Here is an 18,834-nt window from a genome sequence, read left to right as displayed (position 1 = left end):
GTTAAATCTGAAAAATAATCTCCATTGAAATACAAGGGAATCTTCTTAAAGCACACTTGAAAAGTTTCAAAGACGTTAGGAAATTATGGAGTTGGAGAAGGTACAAGAACATTAGAAATATTATCACATTGGAATTTAATAGAGAGTATTAAGAGTATATATTTTTTTAATATAAACGGAAATTGATACAGCCTACAATATTTCCCATGCTGTACTGGAAATCACATAGGAGTTGAAGTTGAGAGATGGAAGTACTACTTCAGGCTCAGACAGTTAGGAATAGTTACTTGTTGATGAAGTCGAATCATTTCTGAGCAATTCAGTTTCCTCATCTATGGGTTAGAATGATGATCAAGTAAGATAATACATAAAAATTTGCTCTGTATCCAGCGCTGTTAAAAATGTTGATGTTGTTCTCATCTTCATTAATTCTGAAATCACTTGAAGTTCTTCAAATACCTGGAAAGGCAAGACAATCATCAAATATATTCAGCATTAAAGGAACAAGAAGGACATTATTAATTGCATGGTACAATCAATAAAAATCTAATGATTAAAGTAAATGGTTCTTTCTCTAACTGGATGGAATGTGAAAAATATATGAGCTATCCAGTAACTATGTGATCACAAATGATCTCCAAAAAGTCAATATATTCCATTTTACTTCCTTACAACTTAGTGCTGTACATATAAAACATTCTTACTTCTTGTGTCTTTTGTTATGTTTCCCTTGAACATATCTTTCTTGTATTTCTTCCTCTTTTCAGAAAACCATTCTTTTATCTGCATAAAATAAAGTGGGAGAGGTAGCTAATCCAGGTGTAAACACATTGGGTTATATAATAGTATTCAAGTGACTTTGTCAGTGAAGAAATAGGCTACCATACCTGTTTATCTGTCATGTTAAATTGAAATGACAGCGATAGATAATCTCGTTCTCTAGGGCATTTATTAATTTAAAATTTGCCCAAAGATTGTCCATGAGGGATTTGCTGAGTAATCTTTTCTTGGGATACAGCCTGTCTCTTCCCATTTTCTTTTCTCTTCTTTCCTCTCTTCTTCTCCTTCTTCATTTTCCCATTTCTCCTTTCCCTTTTTTTCATCTTCACTATGATTCCTGGTTGACTGCTCTGGATTTTGATTGTAAGGCATTGCTGTTTTTTTTCCGTGTAGCAAGATCTGTAGGGTAAAATCAAGGTGCAGCTAAATTTGACTTTTAGCTCATAGTCAACATACTTCAGTGTGAGATTACATTTGATTTTCATAAGATAGCAATGTTGTACATTGGTAATGGAAAGCAGAGAGGAAAGAAAAAGCAAAGTGATCAAAATCACTGAAGACTTTCATGAAAAGACAGATTAAAAATAATTTATTTTCAATTTAGGTACATACTAAGGAAAAAAATCTCCCTATTGAAATTAATATATATATCCTTGTGATGCTGGAAACCTTGATGGTTTTTTTGTGATGTTAGTCAAAAAATAAATTACCTTGAAATGAATAATTTGAGATGTGACAAATTTACTAAAAAGTCTAGAGCAAAATGAGAGACCAGGGACAGAGCTAGAAGTTGATTCTTTAAAGAGATTAACAAACTAGATGATCCTCTGAAGAGTGGTCAAGTTAAAGGAGAAAAGAAAAACAAAACAAAACCAAGCCTGTTGCCATTGAGTTGATTCGAACTCACAGCGACCCTATAGGACAGGGTAGAACTGCCCCATAGGGTTTCCAAGGAGTGGCTGGTGGATTCAAACTGCCAATCTTTTGGTTAGCAGCTGAGCTCTTAACCACTGAGCCACCAGGACTCCAGTGAAAAGAGAAACACACCTAAATAATATTAACCATCAAGAAGGAACTATAACTACAAGTTAATTATAGTTTAAAAACATAATGAGAAAATATGAACATTTTTACATCAATATGAAATCTTAGACAAAATCAGCACATTAGAAAAAAAAGTTGTATATCTAACTCAAGAAAAAACTGAAAGTCTGAATAACCCTGTAACTAAGATGAGCATGTTTCAGTTTGGCCAGGATGATCCTAGTATATGCCTGTATCCTGTCATAATTATTAATGACGCCCCCTTTCACCCTGAAAGTGATCTGGTTTAGACCACACATTGTATGGTCACCATACTTATGCTATTAAAGAAATCAAATCAGTAATTTAAAATAACCAAGACACTTGAGAAGAATATAATTAGTGACTTACTAGAAGGCTAAAGCAATTAAGGCAATGAGGTACTTGTGTACAGATGGACAAGTAAGCCCCTGGGACCCAAGGAGAGTCTAAAAACTGACACATGTATATAATAATAATAATAATAATAAAAAAGATATATGATAGAGGGAAAATTACAAATCAGTGGGGAAATGATAGGCTATTAAATAAATACTGCTAGAAAAGATTGATAAAATCTACAGTAAAATTGAGAACTTCTTTCACCAAAGATTCTTATTAATCAAGTGGAGAGACAAGCTACAAATTTGAAGATATTTGTAACAGATATAACTGACAAATTATTGGTATTTACAATATACAAAGATTTCCATAAGTGAGTACGGAAAAGACAAACAATCCAATAAGGAAGGAAAAAAAAAAAAAGGCAGGAGCTAAGAATAAGCATTATACCAAAGAAAAAACTTGAATGGCTAATATTTTGAAAATAGTTTTTACCTTATTCGTAGCCAAGTTGAAGATAAGAATGAGATGCCATTTTATATCTACTTGATTGGCAGGAATTAAGAATTCTGATAACGCCAAGTGTTAGAGACTGGTGGATTGACAAGCTTTATACAGAGTCAGACAACTGGTTACTGACATAAGGCCTCAGGGGGAGGCAGAATTTTGCTGGTATTAACCACACCCTTGAGATCTATGATCTGTTTCTCTCTGGGTGATGGCATGTAAATGTAATGTTTTAGCTTCCTTTCTTACAGGGTAGCAGCACTGGTGACACAGTGGTTAAGCATTCAGCACTAACCAAAACGTTGCCAGTTTGAACCCATCAGCTGCTCCATGGGAGAAAGACGTGGCAGTCTGCTTTTATAAGGATTTACTATCTTGGAAACCCTATGGGGCAGTTCTACTCTGTCCTATAGGGTCACTATGAGTCGGAATCATTCAACAGCAACGAATTTGGTTTGGTTTGGTCTTATGGGGTGTCTTAGGCTGGGTTCTCTGGAGAAGCAAAACCAGTGAAGCGTGTGTGTGTGTGTGTGTGTGTGTGTGTATTTATATCAAGGAAATGGGTCACCTGGTTGTAGAGGCTGGAAAGTCCCAAGTCCATGGGTCAGGCTGGAGGCTTCTTCTGACTCACATAGCTGCAGGGCCTGGCAAACCCAAGATCGGCAGGTCAGATGGCAGGCTGCTGGCCCCAGTCCCAAGAACTGGAGGTCAGATGCTGAGGAGCCGAATGTAGGATCCATAGCAGAGTAAAAGCCAGCGAGCTTTGCCAGAAAGTCAACATATATTGGAAGCAGGCTACACCCCCAAGGAAACTCCCTTTCAACTGATTGGCTACTCACAGCAGATCCCATTGTGGAGGTGATCACATTATATCAGAGCTCATCATGAAGGTGATTATATTTATTACGTAGTTTGGATGACTGCCAAACTACATAACTGCCAAACCGCTGAGAATCATGGCCCAACTAAGCTGACGCACATCCTTAACCATCACACAGGATAACAGTTAAAAGCCTAATCAACCCATATCTCACACAATACTCAAAAACGGATTCTAAATGGATCAGAGATCTAAATATAAAAACACAAACTATAAAGATCATGGATGAAAAAATAGGGTCAATATTAGGGGCCCTAATGTATTTTTTTTTTTTTTTTAATGTATGGCATAAACAGGACAAGAACCATAATTAACAATAAACAAACACCAGGAGATAAGCTAAACGAATGGAGTCTTCTAAAAATTAAACACTTATGCTCATCAAAAGAGTAAAAAGAGAACCTACAGGCTGGGAAAAATTTTTTAGCTATGACATATGCAACAAAAGTCTAATCTCTAAAATCTATAGGAAAATCCAACACCTCTATAACAAAAAGACAAATAATCCAATTAAAAAATGGGCAAAGGATACGAACAGACACTTCACCAAAGCAGACATTAGGTAGCTAACAGGCACATGAGGAAATGCTACTAGAGAAACACAGATCAAACCTACAATGAGATACCGTCTCAACCCGACATTACTGGCATGAATCAAAAAAACATTTCAAGACCTATCATGAAGTATAACACTGTCAGTAACAGGATAATATCCATACACCTACAAGGAAGACCAGTTAATACAACAATTATTAAAAAATTTATGCAGGAACCATTAATGCCAAAGATAAAGAAATTGAGGATTTTTACCAATTTCTGCAGTCTGAAACTGATCAAACATGCAATCAGGATGCATTGATAATTACTGGTGACTAGAATTTGAAAGTTGGAAACAAAGAAGAAGCATCGGTAGTTGGAAAAATATGGCCTTGGTGATTGAAACAACACTGGAGATCACATGATAGAATTTTGCAAGACCAATGGCTTCTTCATTGCAAATACCTTTTTTCAACAATATAAATGGGGACTATACGCATGGACCTCACCAGATGAAATACACAGGAATCAAATCAACTACATCTGTGGGAAGAGACAATGGAAAAGCTGAATATCATCAGTCAGAAAAAGGCCAAGGGCAGACTGTGGAACAGGCCATCAATTGCACATGTGCAAGTTGAAGTTGAGTTAAAATTAGAACAAGTCCACGAGAGCCCAAGTACTACCTTGAGGGTATCCCACCTGAATTTAGAGGCCATCTCAAGAATAGATTTGGTGCATTGAATGCTAATGACTGAAGACCAGAGAGTTGTGGAATGACATCAAGGACATTGTACATGAAGAAAGCAAGAGGACATTAAAAAGACAAGAAAGAAAAAAAGGCCAAAATAGATGTAGGAAGAGACTCTGAAAGTTGTCTTGAACATCAAGTAGCTGAAGTGAATGGAAGGAATCCCATGTGAAAGAGCTAAACAGAAGATTTCAAAGGGTGGCTTGACAAGACAACGTAAAGTATTACAATGAAATGTGCAAAGACCTGAAGATAGAAAACCAAAAGTGGAAGAACACACTCGGCATTTCTCAAATTGAAAGAACTCAAGAAAAAATTCAAGCCTTGAGTTGCAATACTGAAGGATTCTACAGGGAAAATACTACATGACGCAGGAAGCATCAAAGGAAGATGGAAGGAATACATAGAATCACTGTACCAAAAAGCATTGGTCAACTTTCAAACACTTCAGGAGGTAGCATATAATCAAGAACCAATGGTTCTGAAGGAAGAGATCTGAGCTGCACTGAAGATATTGGCAAAAAACAAGGCTCCAGGAATTGATGGAATACCAATTGAGATCTTTCAACAAACAGAGACAGCACTAGAAGCACCCATTCATCAATGCCAAGAAATTTGGAAGACAGCTACCTGGCCAACTGACTGGAAGAGATCTATATTTATAACCATTTCAAAGAAAGGTACTCCAACAGAATTTGGAAATTATTGAACAATATCATTAATATCACATACAAGTAAAATTTTGCCGAAGATTGTTGAAAAGCAGTTGCAGCAGTATATCGGCAGGGAACTGCCAGGAATTCAAGCTGGATTCAGAAGGGCTGTGGAATGAGGGATATCATTGCTGATGTCAGATGGATCTTGGCTGAAAGCAGAGAATACTGTAAAGATGTTTACCTGTGTTTTATGGCATTTGACTGTGTGGATCGTAACAAATTATGGATAAAATTGCAAAGAATGGGAATTCCAGAACGCTTAATGGTGCTCATGAGGAACCTGTACTCAGACCAAGAGGCAGTCATTCCAACAGAACAAGAGGATACTGCGTGGTTTAAAGTCAGGAAAGGTGTGTGTCAGGGTTGTATCCTTTCATTATACTGATTCAATCTGTATGCTGAGCAAACAATCCTAGAAGCTGGACTACATGAAGAAGAACTGGGCATCACGATTGGAGGAAGACTCATTAACCTGCGATATGCAGATGACACAACCTTGCTTGCTGAAAGTGAAGAGGACTTGAAGCACTTACTGATGAAGATCAAAGACCACAGCCTTCAGTATGGCTTACACCTCAATATAAAGAAATAAAAAATCTTCACAACTGGACCAATAAGCAACATCATGAAAAATGAAGAAAATATTGAAGTTGTAAAGGACTTCATTTTACTTGGATCCACAATCAACACCCATAGAAGCAGCAGTCAAGAAATCAAAGGACTCATTGCATTAGGCAAATCTGTTGCAAAAGACCTCTTTAAAGTGTTAAAAAGCAAAGATGTCACTTTAAAGACTAAAGCGTGCCTGATCCGAGCCACAGTGTTTTCAGTTGCCTCATATGCATGTGAAAGATGGACGATGAATAGGGAAGACCAAAGAAAAATCTATGCCTTTGAATTATGGCGTTGGCAAAGAATGTTGAATATACCTTGGACTGCCAGAAAAACAAACAAATCTGTTTTGGAAGAAGTACAGCCAGAATGCTAATTAGATGCATGGATGGTGAGACTTCGTCTCACATTCTTTGTATATGTTAGCAGGAGGGCCCAGTCCCTGGAGAAGAACATCATGCTTGGTAGAGTAGAGGGTCAACGCAAAAGAGAAAGACCCTCAATAAGATGGATTGACACAGTGGCTGCAGCCATGGGTTCAAGCATAACAACGATTGTAAATATGGCTCAGGACCAGGCAGTGTTCTTCTCTGTTGTGCACAGGGTCACTATGACTTGGAACCCACTGGACAGCATCTAGCAACAACAACGTACTAATTTAATTATGATTTGAGCATCTATATTTATGCCAGAAGATTATCTGTATCAGTTAAATACTTTACTTTTTCAGCTAAGAAGAAAGTGTCATAACTTAGTTTTTCAGTTAAGAAGAGACTGTCATAAACAAATTTGCATTTTAAAGAGATTCCAGCTGCCCAGTGGAGAAGGCAGCAAGAGTGGACAGGGAGCATTAGTTAGTTAAAGGACATGGACTTTAGGGAGTGGGAAGTTGGCAGAGAAAATAAGGAAGTGAATGGTAGTGAGAGATATTGAGGTTAAGTTTGAAGATTGAGGGATGGTGGTGAGGTATACGAGGACTACTAGGTTTCTGGCCCTGTCCGGGGACAGATGGTAGTACCTTTCACTAGGGCACTATATTTAGTAGGAGAAAATCTTGAGTCTGATTGTGCACAGAGTAAGTTTATTGTGCCTTTAAGACATTCAAAAAGAGAGGTCAAGTAGGCAGGAAAATGTAGTTCAGATCTACAGCTGAAAACAAAAGAGCTGGGCTGAAGATGTGTATAAACTTAAGAATTATGGGCATATAGTTGATCATTGAAGCCATGAAATGAATATTACTAGGGTTGCAAAATGACCACTGCAGGTAGAATTCAGCCAACAGACGTGTTTCTCTTGTGAAGCATTCTCTTTTGAATCAAAGTTTGAATTTATGGTAAACATTTAAAAATCAAGAGATTTAAAATAAAAATTCAGATTTCCAAATTAAAAGAAAATCTGGAACCAGTGTGCCTAAATTTCCATGTAACCAACAATTGATTGGATCTGAGAAGCATCGCCTTCTTTAAATGGATTATGCTTTCTCCTATTAGCTACAGTCCACATAAGACCTCTCTTCCCATTTTCCTGCTCAACTGTGCTGTAGTTAAACCTATACTCTGTTGTTGGCTGAAATCCATAACCATTAGTAGAAAAAAAATCAAATTTCACTGAAGATTCCTGAATACAAATGGCTACAATAGGGCATAATGTGGTTAAAAAAAACCAAAAAACATTGCCTTCAGTCGATTTCAACTCATAGTGATCCTATTGTGGTTAGCCTACTAAAATCATGACAGCTTGTTTTTTTGTTTTGCTTTTTCTTTTCCCCAACAAAATTCCAAAGGTCAAGGTTCACCTAAGGTGAGACAAAACATAACAAAAGACTTGAGTGCATGCAAGGAGATGCACAGATTGGAGAACAGGGAACACCACAGAGAACAAGTACATATACTATATTTTTACACAAATAATGTGCGCCTTCTACATTTGTTTGCCAGCCTTGTCCTCCCCTTGTAAGGTATTTTCATAAGTGCCCCATGCCAGTTTTTTTTACATGTTGCTGTAAAAAAAATTAACATAGTGTGCTTACGAAAATACCTTGGTTGGGGAGGGTGTGGTTGACAAACACGCACAGAAGTCATGTATTATTTGGGTAAAAATACGGTTAACTTCCAGGTTTTATTCAACCACAGTTATATCTTAGTCCCTAGAAGATGAATAATAAGTCCAAAACCAAACCTGTTGCTGTTGAGTTGATTCTGATTCATAGCAACCCTACAGGACAGAGTAGAACTGCCCCATAGGGTTTCCAAGGCTGTAATCTTTATGGAAGTAGGCTGCCGCATCTTGTTCCTGAGGAATGACTGGTGGGTTCAAACTGCCGACTTTTGGTTAGCAGTCTAGCACTTAACCACTGTGCCAAATAAGTCCAAAGGAGAGGAAATAATAATAACAGTAACACAATAATAAGAAGAACACAAACTCATACAGCTAGTAAGAGTTGTAGTTAGAATTTGGACTCAGATCTGCCAAGCTAAAAAAAACAACAAAAAAACACAAAACCGTTAATATAAAATATAATGCAGTAGTTAAAAAAAGTATCTAGTATGTCAATATATCTTAATACAGAAAATTGTCCCAGATACATTTGAGATGAAAGAGCAACTTCAAATTAACACATACAGTAGAATAAGTTTCTTAGGCTAAAAAAAAAAAAAAAAAAAATCCAACCAGATGGCTTTACTGGTGAATTCTACCAAACATTTAAAGAAGAATTAAATGCTTCACAAACTCTTCCAAAAAATAAGAGGAAGGAACACTTTCCAAATCATTCTATGAGGGCAGTATTAAGCAACAAAAAGAAATAGAAGACATCCAGATTAGAAAGGAAGAAGTAAAACTATCTCTGATGGCAGATGACATGATCTTGTATCTAGAAAATCCTAAGGAATTTACATGCATTTATGGTAAATTGATTTTCAAAGAGGGTACCTGTGTCTCACTCAGGGCTCAACCACAGAAGCAAAACCAATAGATGTATATTAAGAGATTTTTTTGCAAGGAATTGGCTTACTCAATTTGGGGACTGCCTAGGTAAGCGTGAAATTCATAGGGCTGGCTGTCAGGAAAAGCAGGCTGGAACTCTCAGACAAGGGGTCCACAGGCAGAATTTCTTCTCTTCAGGAAGCCTCAACTTTACTCTTAAAGCCTTTCAACTGATTAAATCAGGACCACTCAGGTTGTCTAGACTAATCTTCCTTATTTAAAATCAACTCATAGTAATTACATCTAAAAAATACCTCACAGCAACACTTATATTAATTACTATTTGATTGGGTAGCTGGAGACTGTAGCCTAGGCAGCTGACATAGAAATCTCTGTCACTCTGTTAACAAAATCAGAGAAAGATATCCCAAGAAAAAACAACAGAAGAGTAATATTCTTTACTAATATACAGTTGCAAAAATCCTCAACAAAGTACTAGCAACACATAAAAAGGATTATATGCCATGATAAATGGGATTTAATCCAGAAATTCAAGGTTGGTTCAGCATGTGAATGTCAATCAATAGAATAAAGGACAAAAACTCTATTGGTTATCTCAATAGAGGCAGAAAAAGCATTTGACAAAATCCAACACCCTCCATGATAAAAACACTCGACAAACTAGGAATAGTTTTCCCTGATAAAGGGCATCTACAAAAAACTTACAGCTAATATCATACTTAACAGTAAAAGGCTGAAAACTTTGCCCCCAAGATCAGGAACAACACAAGGATGTTTGCTCTTGCCACTTGTATTCAGTATTGTACTGGCAGTTCTAACTGGAGCAATTAGGCAAGAAAAAGAAATAAAAGACATCCAGATTAGAAAGGAAGAAGTAAAACTATCTAATTGCAGACCACAATCTTGTATATAGAAAGTCCTAAGGGATTCCCATGCATTTACAGTAAATTAATTTTCAACAGGGGTGCCAACATTGCTCAATGGGGAAAGAAGTCTTTCTACCAAATGGTGCTGGGACACCTGGATAAACACATGCAAAAAATTTAAGTTTGGCCCATACCTAACTCCGCGTAAAAAAAATAACTCAAAATGGATCAAAGGCCTAAACGTAAAAGCTAACAGGAGATCTACATGACTTTGGATTAGGCAATGTTTTCATAGATACGACACCAAAAGCACAAGCAAGCGAAAGAAAAAAATAAATTGGGATTGATCAAAATTAAAAGCTTTTGTGTATTAAAGGGCAACTGTCAAGAAAGTGGAAACCATGGTGGAGTAGTGGTTAAAAGGTGCTGCTGCCAACCAAAAGGTCGGCAGTTTGAACCTACCAGGACCTCCTTGGAAATTCTATGGTCTAGTTCTACTCTGTCCTATAGGGTTGCTATGAATCGGAATTGACTCTATGGCAACAGATTTGGTATTTTTGGTTTTTATCAAGAAAGTAAGGAGCCCTGGTGGAGCAGTGGTTAAAGTGCTTGGCTACTAAACCCAAAGGTCAGTGATTTGAACCTACCAGCCTCTCCATTAGAGAAAGATGTGGCAGTCTGCCTCCAAAGAAATTACAGCTTTGGAAACCCTGTGGGGCAGTTCTACTCTATTCTGTAGGATTGCTGAGTCAGAATCGACTCAATGGCAAAGAGTACCAAGAAAGTGAAAAGACAACCCATAGAGTGGGAGAAAATATTTGCAATTATATATCTGATAAGGGTCTAGTACACAAAATCTGTAAAGAACTCTTACAATTCATCAACAAAGACAAATAACCCAATTAAAAAATGGGCAAAGGATCTGCATAGATATTTCTCTAAGGAAGATATACAAACGGCTAATAAGCACATAAAAAAAAAAAGGGCGAATGTTATGGTACGTGAATTACATCTCCATTTTTATGTGTGTTCGTATAATTGTAATACATAAAATAGTTGCTTCTGCACACTAAAATAATATTATTTAAATTCAAGTTTACCAAGTATTCTATTTTAAAATCTGTAGTTTCCCATTTGTGGGATTCAAGTCATTAATCGTACCATCAGTTTTCCTCTTTCTATTTTAACCATATCCATCAGCAATACAAATAGGCTCTGATTACTAACTACCACGTGAAAACCAGCAACGACAACAAAAAGACTTATTGAATCCCACATTCCTTTATTGCTACCACCCCATTTTCATTTTCTTTTATAGCAAAGCTCCTCTAAAGAATTTTCTGTATTTGCTGTTTGCATGTTAGCAATGTCCCCGCCCGTATCTCTCTTGAATCTACTCCAATAAGGCTTTCATCCAACTCTCCACAGGCACTTCTCTTGTCAAAGTCAGAAATTAACAACCTTAACTTTGCAAAAATCTAATGATCAGTTCACACTCCTCAGCTTACTTGATGTATCAGGAGATTTTGACATAGTAATCACTCTCTCCACCTTGAAAAATTTTCTTCTAGGACACCTGGGTTTCCTTCTATATCACTAACTGCTCCTTTAAAGATTCCTTTGCTTGTTCCTTTTCTTTTCCTCTTCTGCTCCCACCTTGGACCTTCTGAGTCTCCCAAGAATAAATTCTTAGATCTCATGATCTCCTTTATATACAATCCTATCCCAGGTCATTCCATCTCATGGCTTTTAATGCCACTCATACGGTGAAACCCTTGTGGCATAGCGGTTAAGTGCTCTGGCTACAAATCCACCAGGCACTCCTTGGTAACTCTATGGGGCAGCTCTACTCTGTTCTACAGGGTCACTTTGAGTTGGAATCGACTCGACAGCAATGGGTTTGGGGTTTTTTTCATATGGTGAAGACTTCCAGAAATTATCTCCAGGTTTGTATATCCAACTCCCAATTCTATGTCCCCATTGGATGATCAATTCATGATCTCTACTGAAACCAGATTCATGCTCTGTTTTCTCCATTTAGTAATACCAGCTCCATCAGCTTAGTTGCTTTGGTCAAAAACCTTGGCAACATCCTTGACTCTTCCTCTTTTCTCATAGTCCAAGCCAATCTGTCAGAAAGTCTTGCCTGTTTTTTTTTTTTTTTTCAAAGTATACTCACAATACTAACACATCCTACCACCATTATCTCTAACTTAGATATAATTTTTAACTCTCTTTGCTTCTGCCTTTCCCTGTCTGCCCTATAGTCTATTTCCAGCATAGAGGAGAGAGTGATCCTTTTAGAATGTAAATCAGATGATATCACTCAAAACCTGAAAATGGCTTTCCCTTTCACTCAGAGTAAAAGTTAAAGACCTTACAATGGCCTACACAGCCCTATAGGATTTGGTCCCCGCTAACTTCTCTTATTAACACTTCCCTTCACTTACTCTGCTCCATTCTTTCCTGTCTCTTTGCTTTTCAGCAAACAAGCCAAGTTTGTTCCTAACTTAGGCTTTTGCACTTGCTGTTTGCTCTGCCTAGAAAACTATTTCTCTTCATAAAAGCATGACTTGTTCCCATACATTCTTCAAAAGAGTCTCCAAATCTACTTATCAGTGAGGCCTTCCTAGAATGCCATATTTGAAATAGCACTCACCCTCTTCCCCATACTCCCTGTCCACATCCTCTTGATAATTTTTCTGCATAGCGCTTACACTGTCTTCCATACCATTTATTTTACTTGTTTATTTATCTTCTGTTTGCCTGTCTAGAAGGTAAGTTTGATGAAGGCAGAGCTTTTAGTTTTGTTTCCTTTTCTATGCCAAGTAACAAGAACACATAGTAGGTGATCAATAAATATTTGCTGAATGAATGACTAAACAAAAGATTACTGGAAAAATATTATAACAAAATGCTAACTGTGGTTATCCCAGGGGAGGGAAAATGGTGGGAAAGAAGGAAACTTACTTTCATTTTTTTTACTTCAATATTGTTTGAATACCTGTTGCAGTTGAGTCAATTCCGACTCATAGCAACCCTATAGGAGAGAGTAGGACAGCCCCACTGGGCTTCCAAGAAGCAGCTGGAGGATTCAAACCGCTGACCTTTTGGTTAGAAGCCAAGCTCTTAACCACTACGTCATCAGAGCTCCTTTTTCACTTAGTAGTATGCATTTAAGATTCCTCCATGTCTTTTCATGACTTGATAGCTCGTTTATTTTTATCACTGAATAATATTCCATTGTGTGAATGTATTACAGTTTGCTAATCCATTCATCTATTGAAGGACCTCTTGATCACTTCCAGTTTTTGGCAATTATGAATAAACCTGCTACAAACAATCATGTGTAGGTTTTTAAGTAGACATATGCTTTCATGTCATTTGGGTAAATATCTAGTACCTCGATCGCTGGACCATATGGTAAATCTATGTTTAGCTTTCTCAGAAACTGTCAGACTGTTTTCTAAAGTGGCTGCATTTCCACCAGCAATGAATGAGAATTCCTGTTGCTCTAAATCCTCACCAGAACTTGATGTTGTCAGTATTTTGGATTTTAGCCATTTTGATAAGTGTATAGTGGTTTTTTTTTTTTATAGTGGTAGCTCACTGATGTTTTGATTTGCAATTTCCTAATGTCATATGATGTTAAGCATTTTTTAATATGTACAACACAGAGTGAATTCTAATGTAAACTACGGACTTTGATTAGTAACAATGTATCAACATTGAGTCATCAATTGTAACAAATGTACCACAGGAATACAAGATATGAATAGGAAAAATAATGTGTAGGGGAAGGAGCACATGGGAACTTTCTGTACTTTCAGCACAATTTTTCTATAAATGAAAACTGCTGTAAAAAAAAAGTCTGTTAAAAAGTGTAAAACAAGAAAACAAACAAACAAAAAAAGCAGAAACATTTATTTGAGCTATAATGCCTTCTCATTTGTTGCTCTGCTGGTGCTGGCCAGTCTACCTTCATTAACAGTTATTGTTGTTAGTTGTCATCAAGTCAGCTTCGATATGCTAAGAGGTTATGACACAGGTTTTGCTGCTCTTAGCTTACCATTCACCTGAAGTGTCTATAAGACGAGGGAAGGAGAATAATCAAGAAAGGTAACAGGATTTCTTTAGAAAGAGTTGGTGGTAGGTTGTGCTTTCCTTCCCTGCTGCACACACCAGTCTCACATTCTGGGTGAAAAGAGTTTCTGCTTTCTTAATCTTGGCCAGGTGAAGAGAACGTCATAGAACCACTCATAAAGCTTTTGTGTTTGGGGATACACAGGGACTGGTGTGAGAGTGCATCGGGAGCTGTCCGTGGTGGCTGAATATGGACAGAGGTCTCTGCTGGTAACAGCTTCCTGATCTTCCGGGTTGGCTGATCAGATGTGGGTGAGCCAGATGTGTGACCATTTTGATGTGGCTGGATTTGGACCGTCATGGCAGGGTTGCTGCCTACGGCCTCACAGGCCATGCAACCTAGCAGCTCTTCTTGAAAAGAACACCGACCACCAGAAGGCTGGGACTGAGGAGGGGGCCCCTTGGGCCAGCTGTAAGAAGTGTAGCTCTCATATAGAATATTGATGAAAAAAGTACCCAGTGGGGAGACAGCTTTAAAACTAACAGAAAATTCTTTCGGGGTGGGAGCGGGGGTGGTGAACAAGCAAGAAGTGTAGTCTCTGCCATACTCAGGTTACAACTACACCACTACGGTCGGGCTTTTATCCTTTTCCATTAATCTGTTCATCTTCCCCCCGGCCCGTCAGATCTTGAGACTCCTGCAAGAGGCAAAGGAGAAAAAGGAAGAAAGAAAAAAATGGATAGCATTCTCCACCCCTCCCCACCCCCTCTCCACTGTAAACATCCAAGCCTAAATCAGGCCTGACTTGGAGGAAGAGGAAAGGAGCTGTTAATCAAGTGAGACAATAAAGTATTTATTTGGATCAGATAGGGTTTTAATTAAAATTTTTTTTTTCAAATAATATTTTATTGTGTTTTTGGTGAAAGTTTAAACAGTAAATTAGGTTTCCATTTGACAATTTCTATACAAATTGTCCAATGACATTAGTTACCTTTTTCACAATGTGTCAATATTCTTTTTAATTGTGTTCTGGTTGTTCCATTTCCAGTACTCTAGTTTCCCTGTGCCCTTATCTTCTCATCTTTGCTTTAGAGTAAATGATCTTTTGGTCTCATATAGATGCTTTTTAGTAGAGCACTGTATTTATGGGTAATATCTGTTATTTTGTGTGCCACCCTGTTATTTCACTAAAAGATGATCTCAGGGGATAGTTTCGGCTCAAATTTTAAAGAGTATCTCAGGACAATAGTCTTAGGGAGTCCTCTGATCTCAACTGGTCCAGTAAGTCTGGAGTTTTTAAGACTTTGAGTTCTATTTCACATTTTTCTCCCCTTCTATCAGGGTCCATCTATTGTGGCCCTGATCAGAACTGTCAGTAGTGATGGCTGGGCACCATCTAGTTCTGGGTTCAGCATGGATGAGGTCGTGACTTGTGTAGACTATTAGCCCTATAGACTAGCTTTTCCTCTGAGACTTTGGCTTCCTTCTCACTAATCTGCTCCTGATGAATAGAGGCCAATAGTTGTATCTCAGATGGCTGCTTGCAAGACTCCAGACACTACTCACTTCACTAAGATGCAGAACATGAACTTTGTGAACTATATTACACCAATTGACTGAGTTGTCCCATGAGATTAAGGTCCTAAGCTTTCAAACCTAGAAAATAAATTTTTAAAATTTATTTTATTATTGTACTTTAGATGAAGGTTTACAGAACAAACTAGCTTCTCATTAAACAGTCAGTATACATATTGTTTTATGACATTGGTTAACAACCCCACAACATGTCAACACTTTCCCCTTCCCTACCTTGGGTTCCCTATTACCAGCTTTTCTGTCCCCTCCTGCCTTCTCATCCATGCCCCTGGGCTGGTGTGCACCTTTAGTCTCCTTTTGTTTTATGGGCCTTTCTAACCTTTGGCTAAAGGGTGAACCTCAGGAGTGACTTCATTACTGAGCTAAAAGGGTGTTTTGGAGCCATACTCTGGGGGTTTCTCCAGTCTCCATCAGAATAGTTAAGTCTGGTCTTTTTTTGTGAGTTCAAATTTTGCTCTACATTTTTCTCCAGCTCTGTCTGGGACCCTCTATTGTGATCCCTGTTAGAGCACTTGGTGGTGGTAGCCGGGCACCATCTGGTTGTGCAGACTGGATTTTTAAGTGCCTGGATACTGGTATTTATTTGATAGTGACCAAGAGAGACTGGAAAGGCTCTGGGATCTGCCTGAGATTTCATCTGGGGCCAGGGAAGGCGACTCAAGAGAACAAGTTAAAGGGGCAGTTATTAAGGAAGAAATAAATCTGCCCTGTTCACATTCTTCCAAGTTCAGCTCGTGCACACACAGTTATGCTCTGATGACTATTTTATTCTACAGCAGCTACAGTTTACAAAAATGGAACTTTAATGCTTGCAAAAGGGTCATGGGGGTCAAAGCTGGAGAAGAAGGTTTAGACTAGTGAACACTGAAGCCAAAGCTTCAGGCTTATGGTTAGGGATACATCACACATTTCATGTATGAGGAAGCTGAAGTTTTTAGAGAGTAAGTGACATGTCTTAGGTCATACAGGTTAGAAAGTGGCAGAGGCTAGAAAGGAACTAAGGTTCTGTGGCTCAAAATCCCAAATGGAAGCAGGGCTGAACCCAGAAGTGACTCTCGTGGGGAGTGTGGTGTTCAGGATCCAGGTAAATGCCATGAACATGTGACAGACAGCCATGGCCAATAGTTTATATTTTTCTTTTTTTTCCTTCTTAATCCAAGAAGTTGGACTATATGAAGAAGAAAAAGGCATCAAGATTGAAGGAAGACTCATTCACAACCAGATGACACAACTTTGCTTGCTGAAAATGAAGACGACTTAAAGTACTTAACGATGAAGTTCAAAGACTATAGCCTACAGCATGGATTACACCTGAACTTGAGGAAAGCAAAAATTCTCAGAACTGGACTAATAAACAACATCATGATAAATAAAGAAATTGAAGTGTGAATAATTTCATTCTAGCTGAATCACTAATTGAATCAACAATTAATGTCCATGGAAACAGCAGTCAGGAAATCAAATGAGGTATTGCATTGCACAAATCTACAATAAAAGACCTCTTTAAAGTTCTAGAAAGCAAAGATGTCACTTTGATGACTAAGGTGCACCTGGCCCAAGCCATAGTCTTTTCAATTGCCTCATATGTATGTGGGCTCTCTTTTATTTTGTTTTACTGGAACCTAGCCCTTAAATGGGAGCCCTGGTGGTACAGTGGTTAAGAACATCAATGCTAATCAAAAGGATGAGCAGGTCTAATCCATCAGCTGCTTCTTGGAAACCCTATGGGGCGGTTCTACTCTGTCCTATAGGATCACTATGAGTCGAAATCGACTCAACAGTGATGGGTTTGATTTTTTGGGGTTGGTCCTTTAATCTTAGTAAACAAGCTATTGCCCTGAAGGAGATCTGATTCTCCAGCTCGCCCTGAGTTTGTTCAGAGGATAAAGAGCAAAAAATGACAATTTCTGGAGCAACAGCAGCTGCAATGTAATAGGAATTACATGGATAGCTGAGAAATGTGCTCATTTGAATTTTAACCCACTAAGAGTCAGGTTTTTACTATAGTTCAGAAAGAAGCTCTGAAACTTGTTCTCTTGCATCAAAGCGGTAATGTCTTAAAGAATCATGAAGAGCTACTGTTCAGAATTTTGCTACAGAACAAACTTTGGGAAAAGTCAGCACTCTGTACAATAAGGCAATCATAATAAAAGACCTCAGAGACCTGCCCTATAGGTGGAAGTTTTTTCAAGCCTACTGGTCAACAACTCTAATTTTGGTTAAAGTCGTATTGTTGTTATTAGATACCATCAAGTTCGTTCCGACACATTTCGACCTCATGTATAACAGAATAAAACATTGCCCGTTGTTGCAGCCACTGTGTCAGTCCATCTCGTTGAGGGTCTTCCTCTTTTTTGATGACCCTCTGCTTTACCAAGCATGGTGTTCTTCTCCAGAGGGCTGGTGCCTCATAATAACATGTCCAAAGTGAGATGAAGTCTCGCTGTCCTCGCTTCTAAGGAGCATTCTGGCTATACTTCTTTTAAGACAGGACTGTTCATTCTTCTGGCAGTCCATGGTATATTCGGTGTTCTTCACCAACACCGCAATTCAAATGCATCAATTCTTCTTCGTTCTCCCTTTCACATTGTCCAGCTTTCGTATGCATATGAGACAGTTGAAAATGCCATGGCTTGGGTCAGGCGCACCTTAGTGCTTTTTAACACTTTATAGAGGCCGTTTGCAGCAGATTTGTCCAATGGTTAAAGTTAGCTTGTTTTAAAAAACTTGAATAGCAGTGATAATATATTTTCACATCAACTTGAGAAAATGTCCTGGTGTTCCAGACTCTGGCAGTTTCTAAATATGAAATATAAATTTCCAGAAATCCATTGTATAGAGTGATACTCCCAGTATTTTTATATCAAAAAAATTTTTAATTGTTTTTTAGTGGAGGTGTAAGCTTTGTTGTAGAGAGGATAATATAATGTTTAAAACTCACACAAAAAAAGAAAAGACAAGAAGAAAGGCTTTCAAAAAATACTCTTAGGCTGAAATATCATTAACTTGTTACTTGAGAAAAATCCACTATTATTAGATGAGAGGCACTGGAATATCAGCTGAATGCCAACTACACTGTTCTTTTTAAAACCCTGGGGACAAGTGTAATGTTCCTTTTGACCCTGGGACTCACCTACTGGGAAGTTCTTCACTTC

General features: G+C 38.0%; 1 protein-coding gene across 1 annotated transcript; it reads right to left on the bottom strand.

The window, feature by feature from the left end:
* Window positions 1-631: 631 nt before the first annotated feature.
* Window positions 632-12,670, bottom strand: NANOGNB (NANOG neighbor homeobox). The gene is given in 5 exon segments (XM_023548723.2): window positions 632-783; window positions 888-955; window positions 958-1,023; window positions 1,026-1,179; window positions 12,659-12,670. Coding segments are annotated over 5 exon segments (408 nt in total). The 3' UTR covers window positions 632-675.
* Window positions 12,671-18,834: the final 6,164 nt, after the last annotated feature.

This window comes from Loxodonta africana, chromosome 4, assembly GCF_030014295.1.
Source record: "Loxodonta africana isolate mLoxAfr1 chromosome 4, mLoxAfr1.hap2, whole genome shotgun sequence".
Classification (NCBI taxonomy): domain Eukaryota; kingdom Metazoa; phylum Chordata; class Mammalia; order Proboscidea; family Elephantidae; genus Loxodonta; species Loxodonta africana.
Note: the sequence above shows the minus strand (reverse complement) of the source record. Positions and strands in the feature narration are given on the sequence as shown.